Below are 26,647 nucleotides of genomic sequence, written 5' to 3'. Positions count from 1 at the left end.
AGGCAGCCATTCTACTTTACTTGTTCTTGTTCCTATAAAATGTGTTTTGTTCATGTACATGTACTTTATGTTATTTAGGTATTGTTTTTCCTATTTCTTTCTATGAATTTTTTTCCTCCTAAGCAGTATATTTTAAAGATCCATCCATGTTGCTGTGTATACACCTAATTGCTCATGACTGTTACTTAATATTGTAGTATGAGTCCATCACAATTTAGCTGTTGATTTTCAGTGATGACCACCCAGGTTGACTCCATCTTTACTTTGTGATTGTCACTGCTATATATAGTGAACATCCAGGTATGGATCTTGTTATGTACCTTTATGAGAGTTTCTTTGGAATATAGAGCCAGGAGCAGAATTGCTGGATTATAGGGGATGCATACTTAATTTGACTGAAGAGTGTAGGATTGTTCTCTAGTATAGGGAATAGAATAGGGAAGAAATGAATCTGTACTCTTAATTAACAGTGCATGATATTTCTTTTATCTTTGCCAACACTTAACAATATGCAGCTTTCTTGTTTTGGCCAATCTATAAATGTACGTACTGTCCTTCTTTGTCTGTTAAAGGCATTTTTTGGTCTTGAATTGCATTTTATCAGATTGCTTCTCCAGCTTCTTTTAGCTTATTTTTTCTTAGTACATTTTTCTATCCTTTTATTTTTTCCAGTTGTTTTTAATCTTATAGATAACAAATTGTTGGGTTTTGGAACAGATGGATCGAGAACTAAAATAATCATGGTAGTATATTTAAGGAAATAAAGAATTGAAATGGTATTTGTTGTCTGGTTCTGTCTGTCTCTTATTATAGTTGTATGTATCTTCAGGTGATTATTTTGGTTCATTAGCTGCTTTTTCCTGAGGTTTTCAGCTACTGTGTTTGGTTTTCAGCTACTATTTTGGGGAAATAATTAAAGTCCAGGTCGAAGTCTGTGTACATTTCTAGGGGAAGAATGAGCCCCAGGCACCATAAAATCAGTGTTGGTCATTCCTGTTTGCTGCCACTTTACCATACAACAACACTGGACAGGGTTTTACTTTGAAACTCATGGGAAAAAGTAGTGGAAGGAGGCCTTAGATTATAATCTATCCTCCCTGGGGATCTGGAGGAGGAAAGGAAGAAAGGCTTGGAAGAGTGAATGCCGAGGGTAAGCTAATCACCTTGCACCCGTTTTCCTCAGTGCCTTACAGTAGCAAGGCTTTTTTTTTTTTTTTAACATCTTTATTGGAGTATAATTGCTTTACATTGTTGTGTTAGTTTCTGCTGTATAACAAAGTGAATCAGCTATATGTATACATATATCCCTATATCCCCTCTCTCTTGTGTCTCCCTCCCACCCTCCCTATCCCATCCCTCTAGGTGGTCACAAAGCACCGAGCTGATCCCCCTGTAGTAGCAAGGCTTTTGCACTGTCCTGACTTTACACTGCAAAGTGTGATTAGACTGTTGATTTATTTGGAGAAAGGGACAGGCAGTCATTATCCCAAAGCATAAACAGGGGAGAGCTAAGGACAAAATGTAAAAACTTTTCACCACCCTGTTCTTTCACCACCCTCCCCGCAGGCAGTCTTTATTTTGTTTTACTTTTATCAAAGTAATATGTGTATATAGTTGTGGGGTTTTTTGGGGTTTTGGGGGGGGGGTTTTGGTAACTTTATACCCTTTGAACATCAACTTCCTCATTTCCCCTCCCCCTATTCCCTGGCAACCACCATTCTGTGCTCTGCTTCTGTGAGTTTTGACTATTTTATAGATACCTCATATAAGTGGAATCATGCAATATTTGTCCTTCTGTAACTGACTAACTTCACTTAGCACAGTGCCATCCATGTTGTTGCAAATGGTGGGGTTTCCTTCTTTTTTAAGGATGAATAATATCCTGTTGTATGTATATACCACATTTCCTTTTGTCTGTTAGTCTGTTGATGGACATTTGAATTCTTGGGATATTTTGGCTATTGTGAATAATGTGTACATAGTTATTAAAAAATACTTCTAGATTTATGATGTTAAATAGCAGTACCCTGTTTTACCTATTCCCTCCTATATTTCCTCTTTTCAGTCTTGTTTTCTGATACAGTTTTTACCTCCAGATTTCTAAATGATGTGCTGATACTGTAAATGATTTTTCAGTTTTTAACATTTTCTTTTGAATTGCTGTTATGGAACCTAACAGTTTAGTCATCTTATACAAGTAATCTAGAGATGATTTAAAGTATATGGAAGGATGTGTGTAGGTTAATGCAAATACTATGCTATTTTATATAAAGGGACTTGGAGCACCCTCAGATTTTGGTATCCATGGGGGTCCTGAAACCATGGATACTGAGGGACGACTATATATGTTAAGTATTATGTTGACTCCGTCCCCAGCTGTACAGTGTGATTACATTTCCTTTCTTGGAATATCTTTTATTTTTCCTGGAGTTAATAATTGTTTTCCCATTTTCCTTGGTTTCCTTTGTCACTCTCATTTCTGATCCTAAATTCTCTAATAGAATTGTAAAACCCCTTTGAATACTGTTTTCCATATGGTCAAATAGATTATTCTTGATTTCATTTTAGGTCTTTTATCATTTATTATACTTACCTTACTTTGGAGGCTTCTCTGGAAACTCCAGTCCTTTAGTTCTGGGAAATTTTATTAAATTCTTTAATTCTCTTTCTGACATTTTCTTTTCTCTCTTTCTGGAACTCCTATTACTTAGATGATGAGTTAGATTGATGCTCTAATTTTCATGTTCTCTTGTGTTTTCTGCATTTTTGTCTTTTTGTTCTACTCTCAATAATTTTCTCAACTTTAATCTTCACAGTCTTTTGAAATGTGTTTTAAAATTTTGGTTATTTTAAAAACTTTATTACTGAAAATGTAAACATAAACAAGAGTGGGGAGAGAATCTTAAAATGAACTATGATCTACCTATCACCTAGTTTAGTGATTAACATTTTGCCAATGTTTCATTTCTCTCTAGTTTCTGAGAGCAGGTTTAGACATCATGCCATTTTACCCATAAATAATTCAATATGCTTCTGTAACTGTGGTTATCTTGTTATTAACTGGAAGGCTTTCTTTTTCCAAGTTTACCCCTTTCATAACTTAATGTTACTGTTTTGTGAAACAAACAAATTATCTGAAGATATTAATTGTAGTGTTGTTTTTCATTCTTTTCATTTGTCTCTGTTTTCTTAGTTGCTTTTTACTTTTTTTTCTTCTAATTTTGCCTCTCATTTTGGAGGTTTTTCCTCAAATTTCTAGTTTTCTGTAGCCCTTGATTTATATTTAAGAGTGAATCACTAAGAAGCTGCAAGTGGGAAACTGTGTGAGTGCACCTTGTTGATTAGTGGGTCTCAACGAGTTTAGATTAGGGCATCGACCTTTTTATGGGAAACCCACAAGTATCAGCATCTATAGGCCTTTTCTCTTGAGTGAGTAGTTTCTCTGGATAGGATTCCTCTAATCTTCCACCTGAGAGGGAAAAGACTGGTGTCTGGATTGGGTACATGAATGGGACAAGCCTGTGGTTTTAGCATTTAGTTACAGAATTTAATCTCCTTGTTTTTCAATAAATCTTACTTCTGCTGTCAGCTAGTGGTTCTCTTGTTTAACCTTCCCAGAGTACAAACCTTCTGCCATATAGGGGTAGTCACCTGACTGAAGAGCCAGAGGAAGAGATTTATGTGTTTAACTGTTTATAACTTTATACACCTTTTATCCTTTTATTTTCAGCCCCGTCTCACACCTTGACTTTCAAACTGTTTCGATCCTAAGCCTTTTCAGGTTTATCTATACACAAGAGCTTGCTTCAACCCCTCATTCTCTCCCATTCTCTCCCCCCCCATCCTGTTAGGTTTCAGCCTTCTACCAGTCTGCTAAATTCATCTTTTTTCATATTGCAATATTCTCTCAATATCTGGTCCACTGTCCTCTTCTATTATCTTTATCCTTTTGATTTTATATATATCTTTATTCTTCTTATGGTCTTTTTGTTAGGGTTTCAGAAGAGAATAGAGGTGAATACTTAAGTTTCTTCTTCTGTGTTCAAACCACAATTAGTATTGACTTTTAAATAATTTTAGGTTAGAAAGTGTTATTTCCTGTGATAAACTGTACTTGAAAGTCATATTAGGTATTATTTAATTTATAAGGTAGTATTTAGTCTTGTGTGTGTGTGTGTGTGTGTGTGTGTGTGTGTGAGAAAAATAACTCAGCTAGCTGATTAGACTGGCGAGATTGTTAACCTTTTATGCTTTAACTATGCAAAAAATTGACTAATTGTTGAAAGGCATGCAAGCTGTTTTGCTTATAGTAGTAGTATACAGTGACTTAAGAATTTTTTGTCGTTCAGAATTGTTCCTTAATAAGGGCTAAATCCTTAAAGGGGTAGCTTTTTTCATTTTTTTACATATAAGTTAGGAAGTCTTGGGTCATATTTCTGTTTTATACTACTCTAAGTCTAAGACACTAACTTTTTTAGGCACTAATAACTGCTCATTTAGAATTTTTTTTTTTTTGGAACTCATGGAATAATCGCATATAGTAAAAGCTAACCTATTCACTCATTGTAGATAAAATACTTAGGCACTTTCACATATCTACCTGTAGTACATTACTGAGTGATGTAAATAACAGTTTTGATGTAGTATCCTGATGTATCTTCAGAATCCTCTCAGGAAGGCTAAGTTAGATGTAGAAAGATGGCTTTTTACCATTATTGTGAGGTAGTGCTCTTTATTCTCCTATAAAATGTCTTCTTACTGTTATATTCTAATCAGAGATTAAAGAAAATATGAAGACAGTTACCAGGGGAACAGGTGAAGACAGTAATTATACTTCGTTAAGCTTAGGTTTTTGGAAATTGATGATCTATAATAATACGGTATAAATGTTAAATTTCTAATTATAATTATTACTAAACTATTGTATTCCACTCTAGGACTATGCCATGTAATAGTCTGTTTTCTTTACATTTCAGTTTATAGAAGAGTTCATTTTAATGTCTTTTAAAAATACGCTATGAGTTATGGTTCCTGTATTTGGGAGCAGAAATGCAAATACTTTGAAAGCCATTTAACCTTTATAAATTCTTACTTTGAAAATGTTCATTATCTCATCAGTATATGTAATTGCTACTATAGTGTCGCTTTGTATATTTTATCTCTTCGTAGATTAATACCTGCCCTAAGCTGACACACTTGGATCCTCATGAAAACAGCTGAACTAGGAAGGACAATTTATATTTAAATTTGTTTAGGCTCATTGCCCAAGTTTAGTTTAGAATTCCTGCCCTACCTGACAGTTTTAGACCCTTGAGAATATCCCTGTTTTAACATGGAAGGTCATCATAAAATCTTATGACTGGTATGGACTTGTAGATGCTGTTTTTCTTTTTATGTCTTTATTTTGGAAAACTTATTAGAAGTAGGATTTTTTCCCGTATGTTTTTGTGTGACATAGAAGACCTTATTTAAGCTTCTTTTTGTTTTACAGAATGATTTTTGTATTCAGTAAAACATAATTTGATTATTTAAAAATAAATTTAATGTTTAGCATATAATCCTTGTGGGTGTTCAAGCTATTTTATTTTAATATAATTGCATTTAGGAATGCACATTTTCCAAGTAATTTTGCCAAAGGAAATTCTCTTAATTGGGAATAGCACTTTCATGACATGCCAAATATTGATACTTAAGCCTCTTTTTCTCCTGACATCTTAGCCTTTGGTATAAGTTTGTATTTTATTGCCTCTGATTCCTAATGGCTTTTCCCTAACATTTTTCTATCATTAGTTGGGTCTCAAACAGCAAGTACCATTTTGAGAGAGTGAGGATGCAACGTCTTGTTATGTTGGCATGGCATAATATTCCATAGCACTCTTTGGCTAAGTAAAAACATTACTGCCAATACCTTTTCTAAATGAGTTCTTGTATGTCACATGCGTTCATTGTTGAATTCATATGTATTTGAAATCAGAATTTTCACAAATCCATGGTTGTATAACATCAGATACCCATTTTTTACTTGTTTGTCATGTCTGACACCTACTTTTTTTCTTTCTGGGGGTGGTGTGGTAAAAGAGAATATGAGTTGACTCAGCGTTAAGTTTTAACAAGCTATTCTTCAGTAATTAGATAATGCAAGATAAGATCTAGCTTTGTCCTCTGCAGTTTTACTGAGGATCTAGTTTCTGTACTTGAGAAATTTTTGATTTTGAAAAAAGATGACAAGTAATTATATTAAGCTTTATTATTATTTGACAGAGTAAAATATGGATTAGTGAAGAAAGGGGTTTTAAATCTTTTCATTCTGTTTCTTCTCCAGATGATTGTCACTGGAGGTATCGTTTGTTGATCTGCTTTCATCTTTGGTAATAAAATGTTATTGCTTGTCATTTGATATGAGAAACAGAGCCAAGAGTTAGCGATTTGTTCCTTTTTCTCTTTTGCCATTGCCACTGTCAAAATCTAGACTTTTCCCCCCTTCATATCTGGTGAGTTAATTTAAACCCCTTCAGCTGTCATGCATACCCTTATCAAATACCTCCTTGCTCATTATGTCAGTCTCCTGCTGGAGAAACTGTAGTGCCTTTCCCTGGTGTTTAGTTGGGTAGGAATGCAGAAGATAGTATATATAGGCAGAATACTATTAGATTCCTTTTCTTCTTTTGATAAACTTGATGCTTCGCATATATTTCTCTCTGCTTGGCTGAATTATATGCTGTATACTCTCATTTCCCACTGGTATATACAAAAAAATTATATTTGTAAAAGTTGCTGACTCATTTTGCGTATAGGAGTGGTTTTCTATCTAAATTTCTCAAAGTCCTGGAGAGTCCATTAAAAGGCTGCTAAGTAGTAGAATGTATTTCTCTGTTTTTGGCTTGTTCGCATCCTTTACCTGTTTTACTACAGACAGGTTTGTCTTTATGCTTTGATTTAGAAGCATTCTTTATGTAAGTATGTTAACCTTTTGTCAGAAGTTATATACATCTTCCCTAGTTTGTGGTTTTGCCTTTAACCATATTTATGGTGTATTTTGCTGTGTAATGTGGAATTGTTTAATTTTCATGTTATAAAATTCATCAATCATTTCCTTTAGGGTTTTTAACCTTTGCTGTCATGCCTAGAGAAAGTACATGATGGAATTAAAGTTTTTCATGAAAAATGTAGAGAGAAAATAATTCATCTTTTTTTTTTGGCTGTACTTCGTGGCTTGCGGGATTTATGTTCCCCTGACCAGGGATCGAACCCGGGCTCTGGCAGTGAGAGCGCTGAGTCCTAGCCACTGAACCACCAGGGAATTCCCTATAAATTGTTCTTTATTTTTTATCTTACTGTACCATTTTACAATTGCTTATGCATAATCATTTTTAACTTGTCTTAGGTACACTCTCCCAATATAGCATCAAAACTGGTTAGTAATTTTATCTGCCATTGTTCCACATATGTGAACATATGAGGTGCTAAAGATACCTTGTTAATAAAGGCAGAAAAAGCTGAGAGGAAAAATCCCTTAGCACTAGAATGCCTTTTCTTGTGACTGAAAGCATACTAGCTTTTTAGCTTTTTTTTTTTTTAAATAAAATATTTATTCATTTATTTAAGCTGCGCCTGGTCTTGGTTGCGGCATGCGGACTCTTACTTGCGGCATGCATGCAGTATCTAGTTCCCCGACCAGGGAGTGAACCCAGGCCCTCTGCATTGGGAACATGGAGACTACCTACTGGACCACCAGGGAAGTGTCCCGTTTTTTAGCTTTGAGCTCATATGTTCAGAAGATCAGGAACCCAGGATGTCTTACCCTGGCTGCCAACGGTCCCATCATTCTTAGGTTATCCATAACAAATCATTCATGGATTACCTGTAACACAGTTATGTAGTAGGAACTCTGTGAGAGGCCAAAATGCTACTTAATTGTTAATAGCAATTAACTATATTTTTCAAAAGTTGTTGTCAAATTAATATATGTAAATGGTTTGAAGAGTCTGATAATCCTACAGGATTTATAATCACTTGCACTGTCCTCTTCCTACCCATGAACACTTCTCCCCAAAGACAACTACTTTGAAACTTTTCAACCTTGTGTTCTGGTATTTGCCCCCATATTTCTAAATGTTTTCCTTGCTGTTTCTAGATTTATTTTTTATTTTTTAGTTTGTTATTAACTATTGAATTTTTACTACGGAAGATAAGGATTTCATGCATTATGATAACACCCTAGCCCACAAACTCATTGGCCCTCCCATCCTTCCAGTTTAGTCATAATTTTGGTTTAGATTTATTTTCAGTATTGTAATGTGAAATAGTCCCAGTTGAATCATGTCATATACCGTAATTACTTTTTCTTTCACATATAGTGTTTTGTTTTCTGGTGGAGGTGATTGACCTCCCCACCTCCTATTTACTTAGTTTTCTAATGTATTTATCAGTAAATACATTAATATTTAGTAAATGAACTCTGCCAGAAGTGTAAATCTCTCCTCAAAATGTTCAAATATACAAGGTTATTGTATTTTAACTCTAATGAAAATATTATATTTTAATTTTATCAAATTATATGAAGGCAGAAGAGTATATATGTCGTAAGTATGCAGCTTAATGAATTTTCACAAACTGGGTCATCCATGTAGCCAGTACCCAGATCAAGAAAAAAAATATTACCAGCACTCCAAGTGCCCTTTTTTGTGCTTCCTTACAGAACTGTCCTCCCACTACCTGGATAATCCTAATTTCTAAAAGCATAAATTAGTCTTGCCTGTTCTTGAATTTTATTGTGAATAGATTTATACGGTATCAATCTATTTTGTGTCTGGCTTCTTTCTCTCAAAGTTATGCTTCTGTGATTTAACCAAATTATTATGTGTAGTTGTAGATCACTCTTTCTCATTGCTATATGGTGTTCTATTAAATGACTATTTCACTTTACCTGTTCTCCTATTGATGGCCATTTGGGTAGTTTAAGATTTTGTCTATATGAATATTCCTACTATGAACCTTCCAGTGCATGTATTTTGGTAAAAATATATATCTTTCTGTTGGGTATATATATCTAGGAATGGAATTTCTGAGTCATAGGGTATACATATGAACAGCTGTAGTAGATACCAACAGTTTTCTAAAGTGGTTTATATTCCCACAAGGACTGTGTGAGAGTTATTGTTCTTCTGCATCATTGCCTTGCCAGTCTCTTTCATTTTAAGTATTGTGTTTTATTTATTTAATTAATTAATTAATTAATTTTTTTTGGCTGCGTTGGGTCTTCGTTGCTGTGCGCGCGCTTTCTCTCGTTGCAGTGAGCGGGGGCTACCCTTCGTTGCCGTGCGTGGGCTTCTCATTGCGGTGGCTTCTCTTGTTGCAGAGCACAGGCTCTAGGTGCGCGGACTTCAGTAGTTGTGGCGCGCAGGCTCTAGAGCGCAGCCTCAGTAGTTGTGGCTCACGGGCCTAGTTGCTCCGCGGCATGTGGGATCTTCCCAGACCAGGGCTCTAACCTGTGTCTCCTGCATTGGCAGGTGGATTCTTAACCACCGGGCCACCAGGGAAGTCCCAACTATTGTGTTTTAAATTTGCACTTCTCTGATGACTAATGGAGTTGAACATCTATCTTTATTTTTTATTTTACTCTTGGCATTTGGATATTCTCTTTTATGGTGTGCCTGTTTAAGTCTTTCGCCCATTTTTATTCTTTTGTCTTTTTCTTATTAATTTGCAGGAGTTCTTCATATACTCTGGGTAAAGATCATTTCTTGGATATATGTATGGTGAATTATCTTCTTCTACTTGTGCTTGTTCCCTGTCTTAATGATGTCTTTTGATGAACCAGAAGTTCTTAGTTTTAATGGAGTCAAATTTATCAATGTTTTCTTTTGTGGTTAGTGCCTTTTGTGTCTTATTTAAGAACATTTGTCTTCTCCAGTGTCATGAAGATATTGTGTGTGTGTGTGTGTGTGTGTGTGTGTGTGTGTGTGTGTGTGTGAGATAAAATATATCTAAGTGTACAGTTCAGTGGCATTGTAAGTACATTCATGTTGTTGTGTAACCATCACCACCATCCATCTCCAGAACTTTTGACATCTTCTCAAACTGAACCATTAAATAATAGCTCTTTACCCCCTGCCCCTCTTCTAGCTCCTGGCAACCACCATTCTGCTTTCTGTCTCTAAATTTAATTATTCTAGGGAACTCGTATAAGTAGACTCATACAGTATATGTCCTTTTATGACTGGCTTAACTTAGCATAATATCTTCCAGGGTTCTCCATGATCGTAGCATGTGTCAGAATTTCCTTCCTTTTAGAGGCTAAATATTCCATTCTGTGTATATATCACATTTTGTTTATCCATTTTTCCATTGATCAATTCCTGGGTTGCTTTCACCATTTGGCTGTTATGAATAAGCTGCTATGACTATAGGTGTGCAAATATCTGTTTGAGACTCTGCTTTTGATTCTTTTGGGTATATACCTAGAAATGGAATTGCTGAATCATATGGTAATTCTATTTTTAATTTTTTAAGGAACCACCCTGTTGTTTTCCATAGTGGCTGCACCATTTTACATTCCTACCAGCACTGCACGAAAAGTGTTTCCAGTTTCTCCACATCCTCACCAACATTTATTTTGTTGTTTTGATTTGTTAATAGCCATCCTAATGGCTGTAAAGTTATATCTCATTGTGGTTTTGTGGTTTAGTCATTATGTTTCCTTAATGACTGTTGCTGTTGAGCATCTTTTCATGTGCTTATTGGCCATTTGTAAATTTTCTTTGGAGAAATGTCTACTTGTCTTTTGTCTGATTTTTAATCCTGTTGTTGAGTTGTATGTAGTTCACTATATATATTCTGGATATTAATCCCTCATCAGATGTATGATTTGCAGATATTTTCTCCTGTGGGTTGCCTTTTCACTCTGTTGATAGTGTCATTTGATGAAACATTTATTTATTTATTTATTTTTATTTGGCTGCGACGGACCTTAGTTGTGGCATGCGGGATCTTTGTTATGGCATGTGGGATCTTCCGTGGCGCACAGGCTTCTCTCTAGTTGTGATGTGCAGGCTCAGTAGTTGTGGTGTGCGGGCTTAGTTGCCCTGTGGCATGTGGGATCTTAGTTCCCCAACCAGGGATAGAACCCATGTCCCCTGCATTGGAAGGTGGGTTCTTAACCACTGGACCACCAGGGAAGTCCCTTGATAGTGTCATTTGATGCATAAACATTTTTAATTTTGATGTAGTCTAATTTACATTTTTTTCTTTTGTTGCTGTGCTTTTGATGTCATGTCCTAGAAATCATTGCCAAACTGAGTGTCATGAAGCTCTTCCCATTTTCTTTTAAGAGTTTTATAAATTTACGTGTTATATTTAGGTCTTTGATCCATTTTGAGTTAATATTCATATATGGTGTAAGGTAAGGGTCCAATTTCATTCTTTTCCATATAGATAACCAGTTTTTCTATCATTTGTTGAAAAGACTGTACCTTCCCCATTGAATGGTCTTGGCACCCTTGTCAAAAATTATTCGATCATATAAGTGAGGGTTTATTTTTGGGCTTTCTGTTGTGTTCCATCAATGTATGTCTTTATGCCAGTATCACATTGTCTTGATTACTGTAGCTTTATATTAAGTTTTAAGATCAGGAAGTATGAGACCTCCAAACTTTGTTCTTCTTTTGCAAGATTGTTTTAGCTGTTTGGAGTCCCTTGAGGTTCCATATGAATTTTAGGATGACTTTTTCTATTTCTGCAAAAATCATAATTGGGATTTTGATAAGGATTGCATCAAATCTGTAGATCGCTTTGGGTAGTATTGACAGCTTAACTATATTAAGTCTTCCAACCCCATGAACATGGGTTGTCTTTCCATTTGTTTGTGTCATCTTTAATTTCTTCCAACAGTGTTTGGAAATTGTCAGTGTATAAGTCTTTCACCTTTGGTTAAGTTTATGCCTAAGTATTTTATTATCTTTTTTTATATAAATACTTTATTACAAAAATACATGTGAGAATAGAGCATCATACAGCATGCGTTTTATTTCTTCCTTTTTTTTTTTTGGCTGTGCTGTGGAGCATGCGAGATCTTAATTCCCCGAACGGGGATCGAACCCGTGCCCCCTGCAGTGGAAGCTCAGAGCCCTAACTACTGGACCGCCAGGGAATTCCCTATGCCTAAGTACTTTATTCTTGCTGATGTTATTGTAAACAGAATTATTTTCTTAATTTCCTCTTTGAATTCATTGCTATTGTATACTTTTTTTTTTGCCAGTGATTTTTAGATGTTGATTTTTACATCTTGCAATATTGCTAAATTTATTAGTTCTAACGGTTTTTGTTTTGTGTGGAATCTTCAGGGTTTTCTATTTATAAGATCATGTCTGCAAACAGATAATTTTTTCTATCTTGGAAATTTGGATGCCTTTTATTTCTTTTTTCTTGTCTAATTGCTCTGGTTAGGAATTCCAGTGTGAAGATATTCTTTTATGTTTTCGTCTAGAAACCTTTATAGTTTTAGTTTTGCAGTTAGGTCTGTGATCTATCTGTAAATGATGTGAGACAAGGTTCAAGGTTAATTTTTCTATGTGGATATCCAGTTGCTCTAGTACCATTTGTTGAAAACACTATCCTGTCACCCACTGAATTGTAGTGTTGCTTTCATTGTAAAGTAGGTGATTCTGTATATATCTGTTTTTGGATACTCTCTTCTGTACCATTTGTCTGTTTGTCTAGCCTTGTACCAATAACAGTCAATAACTATAGCATATGGTAAGTCTTGTAACCTAGTAGTGTATTTTGGGAACAAAAAGGCTTTACTTTCTAAGCTGAAAGAAACATTTTTATATCATTCTGTTAAAAAAATAGAGGACTATCAGTATTAATACTGAGAGTTACTTCTCCTTAAGTATCAGAAGTTTACTTTTAAGAGTCCAGGGGACGTCCCTGGTGGTCCAGTGGTTAGGACTCCGTGCTTCCACTGCAGGGGACACGGGTTTGAACCCTGGTCAGGGAACTAGGATCCCACATGCCCCGTGGTGCAGCCAAAAAAAAAAAAAGAGTCCAGTAAGAGCATCAGGGATTTCCTGTTATTTATATTTCATCTTAACTTTAGAATAATTATGTTAAGTATTATAGTAATTCTAAATTAACTTTTTATATTGGGATTTGTAATCAATAAAGACATAATTTCTTGACTTTAAAGCCTGTGGCACATATTATAGCATCACTAGGTATAGCTATTCAATATATAAATTACATACTGTTAATGAACTATTTAAGTTTGTAATGGTGGTTGGCAGACTTTTGAAACTTTCAGCAAGTTAATAAGAAAACATGTTTTGATTGCTTTTGCTATCATGTTGGAAACATATCCTATAGCAGATGTGAGCTGATGACATAGCAGAAAAACTCAGCAGTGGGAGTATCCTCATTTCACACTATCTTCAGGCACTAATCCAAATGGAACAGCAACTCTACATTTGTTGTCAGCTGACCTATTACCAAATATAGTTGTGTTTAGGACTGGGAAGCTTTTTCTTAACTTACTCATATTAATAACCAGGTAGCAGGAATAATTAGAATATATTCTCTATTCATATTTGTTTTTTGTTATGTTATAGCTGAAATTCCATATGAAAATAATTAGTGGGATAACAAAATTACTTTAATGTTGCACATTGGGTTAGCAAAATTTTGTCCCAAGCTGATGTATACTTCATTTCCATATATTAATGTTATCTAAATTAGTTTTTGGTGTTATGCATTTTAGGGTTTCTTTTTCTTTGCCCAGAAGTTTTTGGTTTTTGTAATGTGTCACATCTGGGGAGAAGATTCTTTAAAGAAGAAAAGTATTCTTTAAAGAAACAGGGAAAAGTTATAATGAGAGCACATTAAGTTAAAAAGAAGATGAGAGGAGCTAAGGAGTGTAAGAAAGAATGGGCAGAAAAGCTAGAGCATGAGGAGACAGTGGAATTGGTGAAGCCCAGTGAATACATGGTTAGACAAAATGATAAACATTGGGGAGATGCTTCTTGGTAGTCAGAAATGTGGACTGGAAGATAATCTGTTCCTAAGTTAAAAGTCGTCTGCATTTGTGGCTGTACATGCATCTCACCTTCTAATTTTACAACTGAGTGATGAAATGAAATGATGCATATGAAGCATTTAACCCAATGCCTGCCATTTAGTACATACTTTGTATTATTTATTCATTCATTCATTTATTTATTTATTTATGGCTGCATTGTGTCTTCGTTGCTGTGCGTGGGCTTCCTCTAGTTGCAGAGAGCGGGTGCTACTCTTCGTTGCGCGGGCTTCTCATTGCTGCGGCTTCTCTTTGTTGTCCAGCACGGCCTTTAGGCGCGAGGGCTTCAGTAGTTGTGGCACGCGGGCTCAGTAGTTGTGGCTTGCAGGCTCTAGAGCGCAGCCTCAGTAGCGGCACACAGGCTTAGTTGCTCCGCGGCATGTGGGATCTTCCTGGACTAGGGCTCGAACCCATGTCCCCTGCATTGGCAGGCGGATTCTTAACCACTGTGCCACCAGGGGAGTCCCAGTATCATTGGTTTTCAACAGTGATACGTTGAATGATTGAATAAATGAAAATATTAACATAAATGCTCAGTGTGTGAATAACTAAACATAGATGTCTGGTGAGTTCAGTGATTTCATTAAGGGTACAGTTAGGAGTAACCTGAGCATTTTAGGGAAAGCGTATGTGGTAATGGTACAGAAAATATTTTGGAGATACTTCTTAGGCATTTGCAAGTTAGTCAAGAAAGATATAAGGAGTTGCCTTAAAAAAGAGTCCGAGTCTAAATTACTTGTAAAGCAATTTGTATGTTTTAAGGTGTGACTTTTCAGATTTATTTCCCATATTTCTTGATACAGTCATATATGAAATTTAAAACTGTACTTCATGAATAAATTTGTAAAAGGTGTAAAAGACCACTCTTCAGTACTTAAACCAAAAATCGCAAAGCTGAGTTTATTGCTTACTTAAGAGAGTTTTGCTGGTCAATCACAGTCTCTACACATAGAGCAGACTACTGATCTTATTATAGAGTTTTTGAGAAGTGTGAAGTTTAGGGATTGGTGGATTTTTCACAGTCTTTGTGGGGTTGGCATCAGCTGTGGAAGCATGGGTACTTGGCTGAGACCATTACTGATTGGTTGGTATTCAGAAGTGTGTTTGTTGACAGGAGTGTGTTCCCAGTTGGCTGGCTTTCAGAAACAAGGGACCATTACTGATAGGTTGGCTTGCCAAAACATACTCACCAATAAAAGTTGTTTAAATGGGTTTAAAGTTGGTTCTTGTTCCGTGCCTACAGAACTGTCAGGTATTGCTTAAGCAATTTAAAACTGATTCTGATTATATATAGAATGGATAAAAACAAGGTCCTACTGTATGTATAGCACAGGGAATTATATTCAGTATCCTGTGATAAACCATAATGGAAAAGAATATAAAAAAAGAATGTGTGTGTGTATGTACATATATATATGTGTATACACACACATATATGTAACTGAATCACTTTGTTGTACAGCAGAAATTAATCAACTATACTTCATGTTAAAAAACTCATTCTGGTGGCTCTTTGTTACTGTGGCAACAGAACAATCTATCTTTTGCTACTAGCATATGAACTCCTTTTTATTCTTGGAGATCAAGGATTGTCCAGTTCTTCACCACTGTTGTTGATTCTTCTTGAAGATGAGGTTTGATCTTTTTCTCCTTGAAAGTGAAATCTGATTTTCTTTTCAATTGTCTATAAGCATCTTTACCCCTTTATCCAAAGGAAGAGTCATTTCCCCCAACATTATTTGAATCTTTCTACTACTTATTTGAAATGTTGCCTTTATTGTTTTCTGAATAACTTATTCTATATCATTGATCTGTGTGTAGTTTCCTCCTTTAATAGCATCTTTGTAGGATGTTTTTCTGTCTGCTAGTGTGAACCCCTCCCTGTTATTGGTTTTTATCAAAAACAGTATTATTTTCAAGTATTTTCTCTTTCACATGAACCTTATTATCACCTTGCCAAGTTCCATCATGTTCACGTGGTTAATGGTGGCATCTATTGCTATCATAATGGTATGATTATGTTAGTTATGCAAAGCACTGTAACGCTTTTAAAAAATAATTGTGTATTAGTCATCTCATTTTTTAAGCTTTTTGTATGTTTGAAATTTTCCATAATATGAAATTAGAAATAGGAGTACAGTAAACTCTTTGTGTACCCATCACTCAGCATCCATAATTAACTCATAGCAAATATGTTTAATCTATACCTTATCTACTCCTCTTCACATTATTTTGTAACTGATTATAGACATCATATCATTTCATTTGTGAATATTTCAGAATATATTTCTAAAATATAAGGGCCTCCTTTAAAAAAGTAACCACAATGCTATTACTACAGCTGAAAAAGTTAATTCCTTAATATCCAGTCAGTGTTCACATTTCCCTTGTTCCTTGTTATAAACTTATAAATAAGTTTATAGTTTGTTCAAATCATACCCTAAGATTTACTAGGATTGGGAATGGATAAGAGCAAGTTTTATACTTAATTAAACTTTAAAAAAATTCACCGATATAATTATGGGTGAACATATATATGAAATAATATGTTTAAATTATTAATAAGGTTCTGAAAAAAAGTAATAATGGTAAAACTGAATATCAGGGAAGCACTGTAGCAGAATATTCCCCTTGATTTTAACTTCAGCTAAATTCTTTAGGATTGTAAATTCCATTGAAGGAGTTATTATAACAATTTTAAATAGCCTTACGGGGTACACCACCCAATGTTACCTTTTTCAGTTGTAACATAAGCATAATTCAGGCATGATACATTCTTTTTTTTTTTTTTTTTCCCAGCTGTGCCACGTGGCTTTCGGGGTCTTAGCTCCCCGACCAGGGATTGAACCTGGGCCATGGCAGTGAAAGTGCTGAGTCCTAACCACTGGACCGCCAGGGAACTCCCAGGCATGATACTTTTAAAAATCAAAAATAGTTTTTGACTTTATTCTGGAGATGCTACTTTTAAAAATTTTGTGGCGATAAGTAGTGTTCAAGGTACAGAGATAAAGATAAAAGCTCAAAATATTAGTAGATGCTTAGAGAAAATATAGAAACCCAATTAACAATAGTAAGTAATTAATGTTTATTAGTTATGTTTAAGTAAAAAGTAATTAGGATTTGTAAAGCTTTTAGAAAACTGGTTCCATAAGATTCAAGTTCTTCAGGTTGGGAAGAATCTCTCTAGTTGTCTTTTCTAAAGCTGGTAGTGTTATAATCAAAAGGCAGGTAAGTAAAAGCGATAAAACAAAGCGAAATGAGCAGTCTATAAAAGAGGCTTTTTATTAAAGGTTTTCTGACATAACCTCTGCCAGTTTAATTTGCAGTTTTTAAACAAAACTCTTACATATCTTTTATTATATGTTAAACACTGTTCTCATGCATTTTACACAAGCATTTACTCATTTAATTCTCATACCAAGCTGTTTAATTAAATACTATAAGCTTTATTTTACTGATGAGGAAACTGGAGACACAAATAACTTACTTCAAAAAACAGCTAATGAATGGCAGAGCCAGGATTCAAACCCAGGCAGTCTAGCTTCTTGAGTGGATGTTCTTTACTACTCTTTCATATTGGTGCATGTCATATGTTCTTTATAAATTTTCGTGCAACCATTCCTAGTTACTCTGCAAAGATTTCTTTTAATATAGTTAGTAGTCTAGGAAGACATTTTTGGGGACCTAAAGATTTGACTAACAATGCTAAATTTTATTGATTATTTATTTTTAGAAAGGATAATCTAATTTCCCATAGAAATATGTTAAAGGAGGTTACGTTTTCAACGATCAGAGTTCCAATTTTGTATGGAAATTTTTACAATCCTTTTTTTTCAGATATGCATTATGTAACTATGTCACCATTACTAAAGCTTTCTAAAGTATATGCATATTCTGGAGATGAGGCTGATTAAATGAAAAAGATAGGAAACCACTCCTAACTTATGTCTGTCTTTTATCCCATTCAATCCATCTTTTATAGTGCTGTCCTAGAGTCATTTATTCTAAAATAGACATCTTGCCTTTGATTTTCTTTTTCTTTTTTAATAAATTTATTTATTTATTTATGGTTGTATAGGGTCTTCATTGCTGTGCACGGGTTTTCTGCAGTTGCGGGAAGCAGGGACTACTCTTGGGGTTCATGGGCTTCTCATTGCGGTGGCTTCTCTTGTTGCGGAGCATGGGCTCTAGGCGCATGGGCTCAGTAGTTGTGACCTACGGGCTTAGTTGCTCCGCGGCATGTGAGATCTTCCTGGACCAGGGCTTGAACCCGTGTCCCCTGAATTGGCAAGCGGATTCTTAACCACTGCGCCACCAGGGAAGTCCCTGATTTTCTGACTTTATGTAGTTTCCCACTAAAACACCTAAACAAGGCTTCAACCTACCTTCATCCAGTCTTCTATCTCCTGTAGTTACCACCAGGCATCCCACTAGCCATAGCTGACCACTCCACATTCTTTGCACCTGGTGCCTTGCTATTTCCTCTGCTTTTATCCACCCAGGGACCTACTCAAACAACACCTAGCCATGGTACCAATACTTTATAGGCTTTCAAAGTGTACAATTCAGTAGTTTTTTATTCACAAGGTCATACAGCCATCACCACCATCTAACTCCAGTTTATTTCATCACCTCCAAAAGAAACCTCATATCCATTAGCAGTCATGCTCAGTTCTCCCCTACCACCCCTAATGTCCTTTTATTATTCCTGGATACAATTCAGAATACTGACTGCATTTAGTTGTCATGTCTCCTTAGTTTCCTCCAATATTTGATGGTTTCCCCATCTTTCTTTGTTTTTCATGACCTTGACAGTTTTGAAAAGAAGTGGTCAGGTATTGTGTAGAATGTCCCTCCATTTGGGTTTGTCTGATGTTTGTCTCATGATTAGACTGGCTTATGGGTTTTGGGTAAGAGCACCACAGAGATGAGCTGCGTTTCTCACCACATCTTATAAGGGAGGTCATGATTTCTGCGACTTAACACCAGTGATGTTAACCTTGATCACTTGGTTAAGGTGTTGTCTGCCAGGTTTCTCTATTATAAAGTTAGTATGTCTTCCTTTCCATATTCTTAGGAAGTGAGTCATTCAGCCCAGCCCACACTTGGGGGGAGGGGAATTAAACTCCACCTCCTTAATGGGATATATCTACATATATTTTCTGGAGGAAGATAATATATGCTGTAAGGAAGATTTGTCCCTTCCCCAGTATTTTTTCATTCAATAATTTATACCAATATGCACTCATTTATTTATTTTATACCTTGGGTTATCATCCAGTACTATGAATTGCTTTACTTTTGGTCAGTATGGGCTCTTTCAGGTTGGCTCCTATGGCTTTTTGTTGTTGTTTGCTTTTTTTTGTTTGTTTTTTGTTTTTGACATGCCTCCATATTTTTTCTTTAGCATTTCCTTACTTTCAGGCACTATAAGATGCTCCATGCTCATCTTGTATTTTCCTTGCCCCACATGTAGAATCAAGTATTTCTCCAAAGAGCCTTGTTTCTTTTTATTAGAAAATGGTATTTTGAAACCAAGATATGAGGAACTGGGTATTCTTGTTGCTATTGGGGTGTCACTGCTTTTGGACTCCAGTTTTTTGTTTGTTTGCTTTAATTTTTATTTATTTATTTATTTATTTATTTATTTATTTATTTATTTATTTATTTATTTATAAGCTTTCCCGGATGCTCCCCGACTCCCTGACTCCTTCCATCCTGGGCCACACCCTAAACATTCCCTGTCACTCGCTCTTATGGTTTCAATACTGAAACTTCATTCACTTGCTGAAATTCTTTTTTTTTTTTTTAATTAATTAATTATTTATTTATTTTTGGCTGTGTTGGGTCCTTGTTTCTGTGCGAGGGCTTTTCTCTAGTTGCGGCAAGCGGGGGCCACTCTTCATCGCGGTACGTGGGCCTCTCACTATTGCGGCCTTTCTTGTTGCAGAGCACAGGCTCCAGACGCGCAGGCTCAGTAGTTGTGGCTCACGGGCCTAGTTGCTCCGTGGCATGTGGGATCTTCCCAGCCCAGGGCTCGAACCCATGTCCCCTGCATTGGCAGGCAGATTCTCAACCACTGCGCCACCAGGGAAGCCCTATTTATTTATTTTTAAAGATTTATTTATTACTTATTTTTGGCTGCATCAGGTCTTAGTTGCAGCATGTGGGCTCTTCGTTGCGGTGCACAGGCCGCTCTCTAGTTGTGGCGTGCAGGTTTTCTCTTCTCTAGTTGTGGCGCTTGGGCTTCTCTCTAGTTGTGTCGTGTAGGTTTTCTCTTCTCTAGTTGTGGTGCGCAGGCTCCAGGGCACATGGGCTCTGTAGTTTGCGGCGCGCAGGCTCTCTAGTTGAGGCGCATGAGCTCAGTAGTTGTGGTGCACGGGCTTAGTTGCCCTGGGGCATATGGGATCTTAGTTCCCTGACCAGGGATGGAACCCGCATCCCCTGCATGGTAAGCATTGTAAAGCGGATTCTTTACCCCTGGACCACCAGGGAAGTCCCTGGTTTTTTTTTTTAATAAGCAGCTTTATTGTGATTTTAATGTATATATACAACTCAGTCATTTAAAGTACACAATTCAGTGGTTTCTAGTATATTCATAAAATTGTGCAACCATCACCATAATCAATTTTAGAACATTTTCCTCATCCCCAAAGCCCTATACGTTTTAATAGTCACCTCTGTTTCCTCCCAATTTACCCCCAGCTGTAGGCAACTACTAATCTCTTCTGGACGTATCATAAATATGTGGTCTTTTGTGACTGACTTCTTTCACATAGCTAATGTTTTTGAGGTTCATCCACATTGTAACATATATCAATACTTCATTATTTATTTATTTATTTTTTGGCTGCACCATGTGGCATGTGGGATCTTCCCTGACCAGGGATCGAATCTGCACCCCTTGCAGTGGAAGCTCGGAGTCTTAACCACTGGACCACCAGGGAAGTCCAGTACTTCATTCCTTTTAACTGCCACATAATATTCTAGTGTATGGATATATACCACCTTTTGTTCATTCATTTCCTCAGGTGATGGACATTTGGGGTTGTTCTACATTTTGTCTATTATGCTGCTGTGAACATTTCTGTACAAGTTCTTATGTGGATGTAATGTTTTCATTTCTCTTGGACATATACCTGGTAGTGGACTTGCGTGGTACATGGTAACTATGTTTATTCTTTCAAGGAAATGCTAGACTGTTTTTCAAAGTGGCTATACCATTTTGATCCCTTCCAGCAATGTATAAAGCGTTCTAATTTCACGACATCCTGGCCAAACATTTTGTTTGTTTGTTTGTTTAATTAATTAATTAATTAACTTTTGGCTCTGTTGGGTCTTCGTTGCTGCGTGCGGGCATTCTCTAGTTGCGGTGACTGGGGGCTACTCTTTGTTGAGGTGTGTGGGCTTCTCATTGCGGTGGCTTCTCGTTGCAGAGCATGGGCTCTAGGCACGTGGGCTTCAGTAGTTGTGGCATGCAGGTTCAGTAGTTGTGGCTCACTGGCTCTAGAGCGCAGGCTCAGTAGCTGTGGCGCATGGGCTTAGTTGCTCCGCAGCATGTGAGATCTTCCTGGACCAGGGCTCGAACCTGTGTCCCCTGCATTGGCAGGCGGATTCTCAACCACTTCCCGCGCCACCAGGGAAGTCCTGAAGACAGAATTTTTGAGGATCCTGACTCTGCCATTTTCACTGCTGTCCTTAGCTTATTTATTCTTACCTTGTCCTTTCATTCCCTTCTTCACTCCCTTTTACTAGTACTGTTAGATGAGAATTTGTCTGGATTTTTTCATATGTGAAATGTGGGATACTGCCAAAGACATTCACTGTAGCAGTATTTACAATAGCAAAAGAGTGAAAAACAACCCAGATATTCCAAAATAAGGAAGTAGTTTTTTTTTTAATGGTTCATCTATATATCTGTATGATGGAACATTATGCACATACTAACAATCATATATACAAAGGAAAATGTTTGTGATATGATACAGATGGAAAAAACAGAGTATAAAATAAAGTATATTCAAGTTTTTGAAAATAAGTTTTGTAAAGAGATGAGCATATATAAGCATCAAAAACTCTTGGAGGAGCCATATCAAAATGGTAGCATTTGTTACTTCTGGGTGGTAAACGGTGTTAAGTAAAACAAATTATCTTTGTTCTATATTATGTACCATAAGGTTGTATTAATTATTTTTTGTTATTAAAATAAAATGTACCCATTAATGTGACACACATATTAAACTGTTTTTCATTCGTGTGTTCATTTATATAACTGTTGAGCTTTGGCAATTTAACATTAATTTTTATAAATATTTAAAGAGATAGAAGCACATGCTAATAATAACCCTGGCATTGGGGCTAACAAAATATATATGAGCTATTTTAATCTCCAGAGTCTACTGTGTAGAAAGGAGTTTTGTTGCGCTGGAGTATATCAGGGTGAATTGTTAGTTAGATGAATAACCTGTAGTCTTACTTACTAGCATTTCATTCTTTTTCTCTACAGGCGCATATTAAATTTCCTATTGACTACCCATATTCACCACCTACCTTCAGATTCTTGACCAAAATGTGGCACCCCAACATTTATGAGGTAAGAGATGTCTATTATGAATTTCTCTGAAGATTTAAGATACTATCCTTTAAAATAGCCTCCATAGGCTCAGTATGCTGTGGTAGCTATGCTGTAGCCACAGAGAAGTATTCATGGTTTCCCATTTTTGGTTAACAGTCTGTAGTTGAATTGCTCAAAAATTGAGGGTAGTTTTTTTTTTTTTTTTTTTTCTTAATTTATTTATTTTGGCTGTGTTGGGTCTTCGTTTCTGTGCGAGGGCTTTCTCCAGTTGCGGCAAGCGGGGGCCACTCTTCATCGTGGTGCGCGGGCCTCTCACTGTCGCGGCCTCTCCCGTTGCGGAGCACAGGCTCCAGACACACAGGCTCAGTAGTTGTGGCTCACGGGACTGCCGCTCCGCGGCATGTGGGATCTTCCCGGACCGGGGCACGAACCCGTGTCCCCTGCATTGGCAGGCGGATTCTTAACCACTGCGCCACCAGGGAAGCCTGAGGGTAGTTTTTTAATACCAGTGTATATTATGGTTAATTTAAGGTTGAGGCTTTAAACCTTTGCTGCTCATTGCTAAGATTATAATTCATATTTGTTAACATTTACATTTTTTTAATTTAGTAGATAAAGTCATGCAAATTTATTTGTGTACTTATCCTCTAGCTTCACAGCAAGGGTTTGTTTGTTGCTTTGATCAGAGATTCAACTTTTGGACAGGAGGGGGTGGGAATTTATCCTACTATATTTGTACTGGTGTCCTTTAAGGAGTTGGCTGCATACCAGTTGAGAGCCTCTTTTGGAATAAATCCAAGGTTAGGTTCTTCTACTAGACAAGTCCACATGCCTGGGAAAATGATTTGTAGCTTTTTTGATGAAATGTACTTAGCTTTGTGCTAATTTATAAGGATGCTGGAACAATGCATTATGTTTCTCAGGATATATGTCAGGCCCACTAAAATATCCTTTGAATCTACTCCTTTACCATTCTGTAATCTTTTTCATTGCAGTAGTGCTGTGAAGTTGTAGCTGAGGCCCAGGCATTAAAATTGTTTTTTAAAATTTGCAGCCTTAGTCATAGTTCTTTTTTTGGTCAGGTGGTTATTGGCAAGCACCTTTGCTCCAGAAACAGAGCTACAGAGCCTTTAAAATGCTTATAGGCAAGGGATGGAGAACTTACTCTATAGTCCTGAATTTGGATCTCAGTCTATAAATGAGCACACTGGGGTAGCTTTATTATTTTTCACAACCTGCTTTTTCTGTTAGTCATTATCTTCATTTTTCTTTCCTTCTTAAAACAGGACAAACTAGTGCTCAAAAGGTGATGCATAGTAACATTTCCAGAAATAGGTTCCCAGAATATTGTTTTCTTTAGTATCTTTAGTATTTGACATAATCATAATACAAATAAACAACAATGAATATGTCGTACTATTCTATATAACAGAGTTATCCTGTTGTAGGGAGAGAGACTGTAGAAATAATTCACTGTTCATAAGTTCAAACTGGGTTTAATACACATAGAAATATTTTTCTGTCCCTGTCCATTTAATAATCAAAAATTCTTGCCTTCAAAACTATGTGGTATAAAGCAACTATACTCCAATAAAAATTAATTTAAAAAAAATTAAAAGGAACGTGAATCCAAGAAAAAAAACCCAACTGTGTGGTATATATAGATTTTAGATAGCAAAAGAGAAGTGAGAAGACTCAAGCTTTTGTCTTGTTACTGAGAACTAATTCACCTTAGAGCCATATATTCGCCTGTTTCCATCTCAGTTATCTAATTCTCAGACCCTTCTCAACAAAGAAGCAAAAAGGAAAAAAAAAACCCAAAAACAGGATAAAGGATTCAAAGCTCTTTCAGAAGAAGGTGTAGATACACTCCCTTTTCCACTGCTTTTTCACCACTTAGGTAGGCTATTTAGTTCTGTCTCTTAAGATTTAGCATTGGATCATTATTTTTTAAAATATTTTTCATATTCATAATAAAAATTTCAGCAGTAAAATAATACATGCATATCTTATAAATATGCAATTGTTTCCCATACCATAAAAGTTCTGTTTTTAAAGAAGTGTTAAGTCCTAGTTAGGAATTAAATTTGATATAATCAAATGAGTCACAAGAGACTCTTCTCACAAATTAATAATATGTTAATTTACTTTGCTGCATTCTGGAAATGGTATCAGAATTGAACTTTTTGAGGGCCCAAGTCAGTATTTGTGATTTTAGACATTAGGGCCCATGGTTCTTAGCCAAAGGGATATTCCTGGAAGTTGCTCTCTCCTCATCCATCTTATGTTGTCACCTAGAAACACAATTGACCTCAATGTCAAATTGCTCTGGTCACCAAATTGTTTACTGCAGAGTTATTTGTAATAGAACTGGGGATTAAATGGGGGAACAGTGGCAACAATGTCAACAGCAACAAGACAAAAATACAAAAGCAAAAGCCTACACAAATGCCAAAATATGTGAATTGATGAGTTTTTGTATATTAATAACTTCATGAGTATTAAAAATATAAGGACTATTTTTGGTAGAAAATAGTTTTATTTTATCAAGTTTTTAAAACTATAAGAGCTTTGGTTACAGTTTTATCAAATACATTCACAGACACATTACTGCAGCCGCAAAAGTTATAAATACTGCTGTGTTATTTGAATGAATTTAATTAATTTAACATTTCTAATATCATTGCCACATTTGTGAAATTTATAAATACCAAGGGGAAGCTTGGAGAACAAAATAAATTTAATATGAGCTTGTCATCAATGATCATACTGCACAGTCTACTCCTTCTTGCTTCATAATATGTTGAGTGATCTCAATAACAGTTTCCTGGTTATGTTTGTTACTGTGTACTCAGAAGTAGATAACCAATGAAGCCCATTTGCTTCACAAACCGTGTATTAAAATGAGGTTTTTGTACAGTCTTCACTGTGAACTTCAGAGCTATGGCAACTCAGAACCTCACTGCTCTTAGTATGTATTTATTTAAATAATTTTTTTGGTAATAGACTAATATTTAGAATAGTTAGTTTTGCCACAAAATTAAATGGAAATTATACAGAAGTATTTAGCATTTGATGATCCTTTTATTACTAGTGAGTTGTAGGACACAGTATGGCTCTTTCTTTTAAAAAATAATAAAGATGTTGGATGTTTTTTGAAGGAGTATACAGATCATTTTTCCTGTATAGTGTTTACAGATGAATGTCACAGGTGTAGTCATGAAATAAATGTTACAGTAAGATGGTGTATTTTAGGATACTTGATAGCCAGTAGGAAAATATTTTGCTGTTTTACGTAAGGTTCTAGTTCTGAAGAGTTATTCTTGATTCTAGACTCAGATGATTCTCAAGACATTATACTAATCTCTGTAGCCACTGACACGGCAAGGATATACCAATTTGGCTACTATTCCACTATCATTAGGGCATGGTGTTCTTAAATGTTATTGTTTTAATAATGATTAAAAATAGATCCTACTGTTTTAATATAACTCCGGCTGCCATAACAAAATACCATAGATGCATTAGCTTAAAACAACAGAAATTAACTTTCTCACAGTTTAGGAAACATAGTTTCTACTGAAGACTCCTCCTGGCTTATCTCTGTGTCTTCATGTGGCTTGAGAGGAGAGAGAGCACAAGCTAGCTCTCTGGTGTCTCTTACAAGGTTTTTTAAAAAAAATTAATTAATTAATTAATTATTGGCTGCATTGGGTCTTCGTTGCTGTGTGCGGGCTTTCTCTAGTTGTGGAGAGTGGGGGCTACTCTTCATTGCGGTGCACGGGCTTCTCATTGTGGTGGCTTCTCTTTGTTGCAGAGCACGGGCTCTAGGTGCATGGGCTTCAGTAGTTGTGGCACATGGGCTTAGTTGCTCTGCGGCACGTGAGATCTTCCCGGACCAGGGCTTGAACCCACATCCCCTGCATTGGCAGGCGGATTCTTAACCACTGCGCCACCAGGGAAGTCCCTCTTAAAAGGTTTTAAAAAGGTTTTTGCCAAGTCTG

The 26,647-nt window shown here is 36.1% G+C and overlaps 1 protein-coding gene across 1 annotated transcript in view; it reads left to right on the top strand.

The window, feature by feature from the left end:
- Positions 1 to 26,647, top strand: part of UBE2R2 (ubiquitin conjugating enzyme E2 R2) — an 88,269-nt gene that overhangs the window by 39,899 nt on the left and 21,723 nt on the right. Inside the window, exon 2 of the mRNA XM_082402462.1 lies at positions 22,575 to 22,661. Within this exon, the coding sequence (XP_082258588.1) occupies positions 22,575 to 22,661 (87 nt within the window). The remainder of the gene's footprint in view (positions 1 to 22,574; positions 22,662 to 26,647) is intronic.

This window comes from Balaenoptera borealis (assembly GCF_965194805.1).
Source record: "Balaenoptera borealis genome assembly, chromosome: 8".
Lineage (NCBI taxonomy): Eukaryota > Metazoa > Chordata > Mammalia > Artiodactyla > Balaenopteridae > Balaenoptera > Balaenoptera borealis.
This window is presented reverse-complemented; position numbering and strand designations above follow the sequence as displayed.